The 11,313-nt window shown below is 41.9% G+C and overlaps 1 protein-coding gene across 1 annotated transcript; it reads left to right on the top strand.

Annotated features, from left to right (window-relative positions):
* Window positions 1–1,123: 1,123 nt before the first annotated feature.
* On the top strand, window positions 1,124–10,786 carry LOC124111112 (phospholipid scramblase 4-like). Its single transcript, XM_046470708.2, has 6 exons — window positions 1,124–1,657; window positions 4,215–4,301; window positions 5,119–5,311; window positions 5,662–5,770; window positions 6,281–6,377; window positions 9,918–10,786. Exons 1-6 carry the CDS (start codon window positions 1,492–1,494, stop codon window positions 10,004–10,006), a joined length of 741 nt encoding a protein of 246 aa, XP_046326664.2. The 5' UTR covers window positions 1,124–1,491; the 3' UTR covers window positions 10,007–10,786.
* The last annotated feature ends 527 nt before the right edge of the window (window positions 10,787–11,313 follow it).

The following is an 11,313-nucleotide window of genomic DNA, read 5'->3' on the forward strand; positions in this document are numbered from 1 at the left end:
CAACGATATTAAACAAAAGACTTCAATGAGCGATTGAATAAATTGATGTTGTTCATCGCCGCAGTCGCAATATCTGACCAGTGTCGAGGCCTGTAGACTACTGTACGTCGGAACCAGGTGACGTCACATGGCCTGATATCCACCCAATTTAGTAGTCTCTCACGACAGGCATTATTCAGACCCAGAAGCACAACAGCGGTTCGAGAAGCACGAAGTAAGGTATGATATTGCATCATAATGTTGCAATAACAAATCTTTATCTGATTATAGTCAATATAATTCACACAAACGGTTCCATCTTCTTAGATCACGTGAATGAAATGATTTGTTATATAAATCCGAATTTTAATACTTGTCACAATTTTCTGTTTTCAATACTTCATCAAATTTCTTCAAACGAAAAAATATATAAGCCGACAATGAAATGAGAGACCGACTTCACATTACATTTCCATTTAGTCGATCAGGTTGTTTCGGTGCAGATTAGTTTTCATTGTTTTGGTATTTGTTTCGCTTTTAAATAAAATAGGTATTAATTCTGTTAATAAATAAAAATTATGTAATCACCCACTGTTAAATGAAATGGCAGAATGAACAAACAGATAAATCAATCAAAATCTATTGCATAAATATGATAAATGATAAACAAGGCTACACTAATGTACCACCAGGAGACAATCTTTGTGGCAGATTAAACGAGTTTATTATGTTTTTGTGTGCTCAAGTTACATGTTTATCTCACAGAGTGACCAGGCTAAGGTGATATTTCCACGAGGGAAAATGTCAAGTTTTTCAGGCAACAATTTCCCGACATGTTATTCGAGTGAAATGTTTTTTTAACGTGAGCGTAACATTGCATTACTATTTTCAAATAAATACATTATTTATATCGCTAAATAATAAAAAGGATCACCATGCAGAATCAGCACAGAGAACATGATGGATAACCTCGCTCAGTTGTCCCAATGTTACTCTAGTCACGCATTAAGGATACATCACAGTAACATAGAGAGGTATCTGTCGACACAGGCTTGTTTATACAGTCAGCTGACTGTGAGTTATGAAGTAAAACCTCCACCAAATGGCCGCTTTTCATATTGTGACTATACCCATTCAAAATGCAGTTCCCCTCTCCCGTTTCAATATGTTCGATGCCACGTAGAGAATCCATGCTTGATCATGAACCTTCTTCCTCAACATCATCAAGTCGCAATCTTTAGTCAACAGTCAGTCATCTGCATCTCGGAGGAACTCAAATACATTTCCGAGCCTCGTTTCTGATGTAGCACTTGTGTCCAGCAACGCCAGCAGCCATATCTACCGATAGTCGGTATCTTGTGGTTTATAAGTTTGTGAGAGCTGCTTCCAGTGATGAATAGTGATAAAGTATGTACACATGAACAAGAGGATTTATACTGGACAACGGATAAAAGGTTTTACGACATGCGTCTATATAACTAGGTCAGAGATAAGACCTAGCTACAATGGAGTATGGATAGACCTATCCTCACACAGCCTTCTCCTTCCCGATATACTGACCCCCGACCCCCGGGCACGTCCCGGTCCCCTCAGGACCCAGACCCACCCCCCAGGGATATAGCCTTCCTGGAGAGACAGGATGAGTTGAGGATATACCAGCAGCTGGACCTGTTGGACGGTAGGTGTCTGTGTGTATGTTATAGTCAGTAGTGACCGACATGTATCAGCCTAGACTATCATAGATGTCACAAAAACTAACACCCTGTGACATATGTATAAAGATCCATTATAATGTTTTTGTGGATCCATGAAAACAGGTACTGTCGGATACAACTTGTGGTGTCTAATACTACCTGAGTTTATGTCTTACACACCGCGATCATCGAGGTACAGTCTTATATATATCCTGAGGTACAGTGACTACAGTCTTATACACCCGGAGGTTCAACCGCGATTACCAAGGTACAGGCTCATGCACAAGGAGTTACCCACATACATATCCGACGTCACAGTCTTATACACACCTGGGGGTAGTCTTTTATATCCGGAGGTACTGTCTTATACAACGGAGGTACAAGCTTATACACACCTGAAGGTACAGTCGTATATATCCGGAGGTACGGTCTTCTACACCCGGCGGTTCAGTCATATACAATGGTGGGCGAATCGCCCGGATGCGGTAGATATGTGGACGTCGTCTGTCTGACCTCGCAGATACACCCCTGGTAGCAGGGATTGCAGGGGATGTGAGAGTTGCCGTCTGGAACCTGCTGTCTGAAAGATGCATGGTTTGAATCATATGTGTTGGTGTGTGGTTGTCACGTGTGGGCGGCCGCTACAGAACCGATCTCTGACGTGGTTGTTCTAGTGTGACGTCGCCATAGGTGCCATAGGATACCCCCGTGGACGTTGAATTCAAAACGATCACACATCGTGTTTGTCTTAGCTCTGCACTTCCGAAGCTTGTTTATAGTGTCACTGATATGAGATTGGATATTTGGCCTTTTATAGAGAATATCAGAAGCAATATCTCCAGAATATTCTTCACTTCTAGCCAAAAACATGCACTGCGGTCAAGTGTCAGTATTCATTGTAAGTTTATTTCGGAGGATTGTTAGTGTCAGCTAATTGAAGCGCTCGTAAAATAAAGTGACTCCCTTATTTTTTAAAGTCAACGCTCCGTCCCAGCGCTAGAGACCTTGTTTATACCGCTATCGATTGACTCCCGGTACCGACAACCTCATCCGTGAAGCTTCGCAATCTCATTAAAATCACCTCTTAGTTCTCGCTATCGCTACACAAAGATCTGAGGACATCCCATTACGGGTCACGTCAGAACGACCTTCCATCTGTCCAATCAAAGAGTCGCTTACCAGATCATGAAAGTGACAGTCGGAATGTGTTTTCTAATACATGCAATCTTGAAAACGTTAACACGGGGTATTCCGAACGACAGTTACGGCCCGTACGACTGATTCCGTCAAAATCATCGTCTACATCTCGCTTCCGTGGGATAAACATTTGAACGGAGGAGGCGTTGCACGGCACGTGGGAAGCACTGCCATACAATCTCAACCACATATTAGACATCCTGGAATGTTCGTTTGTTCAGTTTTCAAATTTTTATTTTCAACATATTTTTCAAGCGTAGACTGAAATGAAAGTCGCCAGGTTGAAAAGGGTGCCGTAAAGCTCGAGAAAGCTGCTTTCTAACTGGCTGATGTCGGCTTCTTGTTAGTCATTTCAGTGGTCGGTAAAAGTTCGCGAAAGGTCGTTCTGAAATGACCCGTAATGGGATGTCTTCAGATCTTTGTTTAGCGGTAGCGAGAACTTTGAGCTGATCTTAATGAGATTGTGAAACTTAGCGAGGTAACATTTTCTTGGCATTGTCTAAAGTATGGATTTTTTTCTTGGCATAGTGTAAAGTGTGGAATGGAGTTTGGATTGGAATACTGGAATACTGGAATGGAATTTTACAAACTGTCGATTTAATTCACGATATTATACCAATAAGGGTCTGTACAACACAGGGTTTGTTTTCAGCGCGAGATGAGTATATGCCATTTTTGCCATTCCAAATTCCATTCCAGTATTCCAATCCAAACTCCATTCCATACTTTACACTATGCCCATTTTCTAGGAGGCTGGCTGTACCTGTTTTAGAGCAAGACGAGTTCGCTTCGAGATTTTCTACGAACTGACTTGAGTCTTATCTACTGATATAGTGTGGATAGGATACCTGTAGGAAAACATCGACTTAATGCCTGCTTCAAACACTGTTTCCTGGATTGAACCACGGAGCACTGACTTAATAAGGCCTATTACACACTGCTGCTGTCACGTCCTTGATCTGTTATGATAGTAAACACAATCTGGTGTGTTTCCATATGATTTGTTAACTAGTTATTGATCTTGTATGTTTATTTACTGATTTTTTAAAAATCCAAACGTACCGACACCTGGGTTAACCTTCGCTTGTCAACTTGGAAATCAACTCGTAACAATACCAACGACATTTGGTTGGTTGCGGTTATTCTGATGTTTTCATAAACATTTTCAATGGTTCAAATCCACAAATTATTATGTGGGTTTGTCAGTGAAACATAACCATGTCACAATAACAATTGAGTACATAGCAACGTGTTAGCGTCTGTTAATCAGTATCTGCTGACTGACTACACAAGCGAGTTCATGTCATTTCTGTTTATATTGACGACTATGATACATATTTACAGCTACCTTCCTGAAGACAAGTTTTGAGCGGTACAACACCTACACTATATGTACCGCTGACGACGAAGCATGTTACTTCGCAAAGGAATGTGAGTATCTTGGATGATAGTGTCAGGATGTATGTGGTGTAGACCTGTGGAGATGCAGAGTAGAATAGGTCTTCAGCAACCCATGCTTGTCGTAAGTGTCGACTATGCTTGTCGCAAGAGGCGACTAACGGGATCGGGTGGTCAGGCTCGCTGACATGGTTGATGCATGTCATCGATCCCAATTACGTGGATGGATGCTCATGATATTAATCACAGGATTTTCTGGTCCAGACTCGATTAATTACAGACCGCCATCATATAGCTGGAATATTGCTGAGTGCGGCGTTAAACAACAAACAAAAATCCTACCTCTATGAACACAATACTTATATTGAAGTCAATTTTCAATAAAAGCGGAACTCGTATATAATTATGAAGCCAATCAGGGTCTTGAGACATTGCCTCTCTGTTATAAAGATAGTGAGTGAGTGAGTATGGTTTTACGCCGCTTTTAGCAATATTCCAGGAATATCACGGCGGGGAACACCAGAAATGGGCTTTACACATTGTACCCATGTCGGAAATCGAACCCGGGACCGGCGTGACGAGCGAACGCTTCAACCACTAGGCCCGCCCGTTATTGAGATAAGGCTCATATATGTCCTTGAATTTGAGTTAGCAGACAAAGTTGTTTTTGACAAGAATTAACATTCTTGCTAGGACTGCGGATTGGCCCATTCCAAGTTCCTTTAGTACAATTTAGATAACAGTTAAAACTGTGTCTTTTCAAACATTTTGAATAGTGTTTGTTGGTTTGTTTTAGCAGAGACCATATAATATTACAATAATAATATTATTATATGGTCTCTGGTTTTAGCAAGTGAGACAAAATGGCGGATCTGCTTCCATCAGCGACCAATGAGAGTGGAGGTTAAGGACAACTATGGGAGCGTCGTGATGCGATTGGACAGGCCCTGGCGGTGCCGCGCGAGCTGGCTGTGTTGTTGTCACTTACAGGAAATGTTCATAGAACGGCCGCCAGGGGTCGTGTTGGCAACGGTCAATGAGAAGTAAGCACTGGACAAAGCATAACATGTTGTACTACCCACTGAATCAGTATAAAACACATCACATACATGTTGACTGCTTCATGTTGGCTAATGCTGAAAAAGTTGCAGTGCAAACTTGCAATTTCATTCTGATAAATAAGATACTACTAATTCACAGGCTCAAAATATTAGTTTGTTATTCTGATCAATGATTTCTGGTTAAATACAGGCAGATGATGCAAAATAAAATCCCTTGACATAAATATAACATCAGGACCGCTGATGCTGACATTAACATTGACATGTCGAGTGGGACATATAGGGTTTTTGTCTTGAAAGTTCAACTTCCATCTACATGCGTCTGTTTCCAGCTGGACGTGTTGGCGGCCGGAGTTTGATATCTCTGTGTCTGGGCAGGGCGGCTTCCTGCTGAGAGGGGCGTGGTCGTCATGTCGCTGTGCTTCACATAACAAATTTTATGTGAGTTGCCCTCTTAAATACACTATTCTAAACTTTTCGAACACAATTACCAAACACTTGATTGTGCACTACATGGAACAGAGCTATTTGGTATTTTAAAGCTGCAGTAAGCATGATGCAATGGCGTTGATACGGTCATCCCAGTCATACATTGTAACCACCCGATCACCAATCAGTTCTTGCGTGAATCGTGGGATGCACGATGTTGTGTTTTGGGGACTATGTCCTCTGGACGAAAGACTAGACGTGGACATCATTGGGACGACGTGTCGGCTGGCCATTATTAACACATGAAATCGAGGTAGTGGTCACAAGACTTCCGGTTAACAATACATTGCACCTAACAACTAATAACAACCTTTTCACGAACGTCTGCTGAACACTTCACAAGAGGGGCCTTTCTGGCTCAAATCGCCCTGTGAGCCATGCTAGAAAAGCGTAATCCATCATCTCACCGAGTGACATGTCCGACTATATTTCATAGTTATTGACTTTACACTCGTGTTTCAGGTTTACGACCGATCAGGGGAGAAGGTAGCGGTTATTTCTAAGACGTACGAGAACTGCACAGCGAGATGTGCATTCCTTAATGATTTCAAGATCGAGTGTAAGTAATGTTTAAATAAGCTTATCTCTAATATATTACCACTATTTATTGTCCAACTTAACAAGATACTTATTTCAGCAATTATAACCTTCAAGCTGGACAAACGTGTATTTATAGTTGGCAGCCTCTCGTCTACTTTTGGACTGTCTTCTTGTGAACTGTCTTCTTGTGGACTGTCTTCTTGTGAACTGTCTTCTTGTGGACTGTCTTTTTGTGGACTGTCTTTTGTGAACTGTCTTCTTGTGAACTGTCTTCTTGTGGACTGTCTTCTTGTGAACTGTCTTCTTGTGAACTGTCTTCTTGTGTACTGTCTTCTTGTGGACTGTCTTCTTGTGGACTGTCTTCTTGTGGACTGTCTTCTTTTGGACTGTCTTCTTCTGGACTGTCTTCTTATGAACTGTCTTCTTATGAACTGTCTTCTTGTGAACTGTCTTCTTGTGGACTGTCTTCTTGTGAACTGTCTTCTTGTGGACTGTCTTCTTCTGGACTGTCTTCTTATGAACAGTCTTCTTGTGGACTGTCTTCATGTGGACTGTCTTCTTGTGAACTGTCTTCTTGTGGACTGTCTTCTTGTGGACTGTCTTTTGTGAACTGTCTTCTTGTGAACTGTCTTCTTGTGGACTGTCTTCTTGTCGGCTGTCTTCTTGTGGACTGTCTTCTTGTGGACTGTCTTCTTGTGAACTGTCTTCTTGTGAACTGTCTTCTTGTAAACTGTCTTCTTGTGAACTGTCTTTTGTGAACTGTCTTCTTGTGGACTGTCTTCTTGTGAACTGTCTTCTTGTGGACTGTCTTCTTGTGAACTGTCTTCTTGTGAACTGTCTTCTTGTGGACTCTTCTTGTGGGCTGTCTTCTTGTGAACTGTCTTCTTGTGGACTGTCTTCTTGTGGACTGTCTTCTTATAAACTGTCTTCTTGTGGACTGTCTTTTGTGAACTGTCTTCTTGTGAACTGTCTTCCGGTGAACTGTCTTCTTGTGGACTGTCTTTTGTGAACTGTCTTCTTGTGGACTGTCTTCTTGTGGACTGTCTTCTTGTGAACTGTCTTCTTGTGGACTGTCTTCTTGTGGACTGTCTTCTTGTGAACTGTCTTCTTGTGGACTGTCTTCTTGTGGACTGTCTTCTTATAAACTGTCTTCTTTGTGGACTGTCTTTTGTGAACTGTCTTCTTGTGAACTGTCTTCTTGTGAACTGTCTTCCGGTGAACTGTCTTCTTGTGAACTGTCTTCTTGTGAACTGTCTTCTTGTGGACTGTCTTCTTGTGGACTGTCTTCTTATAAACTGTCTTCTTGTGGACTGTCTTCTTGTGAACTGTCTTCTTGTGGACTGTCTTCTTGTGAACTGTCTTCTTGTGGGCTGTCTTCTTGTGGACTGTCTTCTTGTGGGTTGTCTTCTTGTGAACTGTCTTCTTGTGAACTGTCTTTTGTGAACTGTCTTCTTGTGGACTGTCTTCTTGTGAACTGTCTTCCGGTGAACTGTCTTCTTGTGGACTGTCTTTTGTGAACTGTCTTCTTGTGGACTGTCTTCTTGTGGACTGTCTTCTTGTGAACTGTCTTCTTGTGGGCTGTCTTCTTGTGGACTGTCTTCTTGTGAACTGTCTTCTTGTGGACTGTCTTCTTGTGGACTCTTCTTGTGGGCTGTCTTCTTGTGAACTGTCTTTTTGTGGGCTGTCTTCTTGTGGACTGTCTTCTTGTGAACTGTCTTTTTGTGGACTGTCTTCTTGTGGACTGTCTTCTTGTGGACTGTCTTCTTGTGGACTGTCTTCTTGTGAACTGTCTTTTTGTGGACTGTCTTCTTGTGAACTGTCTTTTTGTGGACTGTCTTCTTGTGGACTGTCTTCTTGTGGACTGTCTTCTTGTGGACTGTCTTCTTTTGAACTGTCTTTTTGTGGACTGTCTTCTTGTGGACTGTCTTCTTGTGGACTGTCTTCTTGTGAACTGTCTTCTTGTGGACTGTCTTCTTGTGGACTGTCTTCTTGTGGACTGTCTTCTTGTGAACTGTCTTTTTGTGGACTGTCTTCTTGTGGACTGTCTTCTTGTGGACTGTCTTCTTGTGAACTGTCTTTTTGTGGACTGTCTTCTTGTGGACTGTCTTCTTGTAGACTGTCCAGAATGAAGTATCCAGAACACAGCTGAAAGGTTATATGAGACATTTCGCTCGGGAAAGCTTCATTTACGCCACGGTTCAGAACCTCGAGTAAGGATAAAGTTCTGTTCTGCAGTCGAATAAGATGTTTTTCGTCTTGGTATCCCTATACAAAATGGCAAATATGTGATATGAAATTATAATTTTGCAAAATGAATATTTTTCTCCCCGCGAAGTCTGTTCACTAACTGTCAATCAGAAAATCGAACAATATTCTTGGTAAGCAAGCAACCCTTTGAGTTTTCATTTAAACATTTAATTGTTATTGCTTTATCCGACCGCCACTTCATTGTCTTACATCTCTTCAAGGGGACACGGCTTTCCCAGTCGTATAAGGCGCCTCAAATCGCAATGCAGAGTTGCGTCCATTGGGCACAGCAGAAATCTATGATCATATGTTTGAATCTCATTTCGCCACGATTATGTTTCTTGTTTGTATAACTGGAATACTGTTCATAGCGGCGTTAAACCCAACTCACTCACTCACTAGATAGCTTTAAAAAAAATAATTAATTGTTTTTGAGAAAATACGTAAAACTAAGTGACAATAATGAACATGTTAATGCAGTTATATATGAGATTTGCTTCTGTCGTAACTGCCTTTGGGCGTCCAGTGCGACCCTGCTACAGTTACTAAATGTATTGCCGTTCCTGGTCCTTGTGGTCAATTAAGCCATGACATTACCCTCGCCTTGTCCACCACGGCTCGGCTCCGTCAAGGAATGATTGGTCTAATGACACTTACTCCAAGTTGTCTCTATCAGCATTCACACCCGCATAATAAAGAAACGCAACACCAGTTTATACTCACATAGTTTTACTTACTCTCAGCCCATCTATCAATACAGGACAGGATCAGACTGGCCAGGCTCGTCACTAGCTGGGGGAAACTTAGAACGATCGGGATTCAACTCGATCGATTGCAAACCGCGCTCTCCTCTCCTAATGTTGAGGGTATCATTTCATAGTGTTCGAGCCTGGCCTGTCCTTGTCACATGTCTCAATACCTCCATTTGATTCGTTACAAGTTAGATCTGACCATGAACTCATGTGTGTCGTAATCGGAAAAATACCAGAGCCTACGTGCCATATTGCTCATCTCTCTATTGATTTTGTGACACGCGTCCGGAAGCTCCAAATGAATTATGCCTTGAAACTCCCCATTTGTTTCATTAACTCATGGACGGTAGCCAGAAACCAATCCAATGATAAATGTGAAATGTCCAGAATACACTTGTGATAAATGTGAAATGTCTTTTCTCTATTGATTCCTTACAAACTAAAAGTTCTGTCACAAACTATATCTAATGCAACTCCTCATTGCAGCTATAATGGTTCTATTTGTTATCATTAGTTTCTGAGATGCATTTTTAACCTTATAACACTTCCATGTCGTCTAGACCTGTCGTCGATGTCAGCCCAGGACAAGATGCTCATCTTCGGGGCAGCGTTCCTAGTGGACTTCAACTACCTGGAACTTCGAGTGTGACCTCACTGACGCGTGATCTTCATACCACGTGACCACGCTGTGTTGGCTGAGCACCGACCTTCGCATCATCCATATATATAATATCAGGGCTGGATGTGTTGCAAGATAGTAATATGAATATGCAATAGCGATCAAACTAATATGTTATATATTTATATATACTGTTTAAACTTCATTCTTTATTATGCATTTTACATACAATATGTATATTGTAACGCAATTTGTAAATATCTATGTATTTAAGGCCCATTTTACTAAATTACTAAGGGGTAATTATTTATTACAATGTTGATATTTTCCCTTCTATGTACAATTCTTCATTTTGTGCAATTTATCTTCATTATTAATATCCAGTACCGAGATAATGTACTAAGCTTCCATCTGCGTTACAAATATGTTCTTTGTCCGACGACGCCGAAAACAAAACTACAAAACTGCAGCTATCATAATGGAACTGTCGCTTGGGAACAATTTGATCATATTTGTAGTATTTTTTCAGGTACAAAGAAACAAGAAACTGAAAAACCTTTTACACATGTACACCGCACACAATAAATATACCAATGCCTTACAGAAAGCACTCATGAGAATATGTTACAAACATGATGCATTACATTCATTATTCCTGGATGATATCACAATGTCGCACTTAACTACCCGGACTGCGCAGAATCTCTGACCAGACCGTACGAAACCGTTTAAGAGCAGCAGGTCTACAAGCAAGACGTCCTGTTAGACGCGTCAATCGACAACATCGTCAACAACGACTGCATTGGTATCGTCAACACAGGCTATGGCCTCAACTGCGATGGAGAGATTTCTTGTTTAGCGACGAATCAAGATTTCTCTTCCGTCGAGGGGATGGAAAATTACGGGTCTACAGACGTCGGGGAGAACATTACGCCGGAAACTGCGTACAGGAAGTGGACAGGTTTGAGGGGGTTGCGTTATGATGTGGGCGGATCTCTCATCATGGCAGGGCAGGTTTGATTCATATCCAGGGCAGTCTTACGGCTCAACGATATATCAACGAAATTATCCTACCACACGTCCTCCCAAATGCAGCCAACGGCAACGGTGTATTCCAGGAGGAAAACGCTCGACCGCATACAGCATGGATCACAAGAGTCTGTCTACACAACGACAACGTTGATGTTCTCCCCTGGCCCTACAGCTCCCCGGATTTGAACCCGATATAGCACCTGTGGGATGAATTGGATAGACGGCTACGCCAACGTCAATCACAACCCGAGACGTCGCAGCAGTTGGCTTTTGCGTTGAAGGCCGAGTGGGCTACCATTCCCCAG

This window comes from Haliotis rufescens, unplaced genomic scaffold (assembly GCF_023055435.1).
Source record: "Haliotis rufescens isolate VD_foot unplaced genomic scaffold, xgHalRufe1.0.p SCAF_2, whole genome shotgun sequence".
In the NCBI taxonomy this organism is placed as follows: Eukaryota; Metazoa; Mollusca; class Gastropoda; order Lepetellida; family Haliotidae; genus Haliotis; species Haliotis rufescens.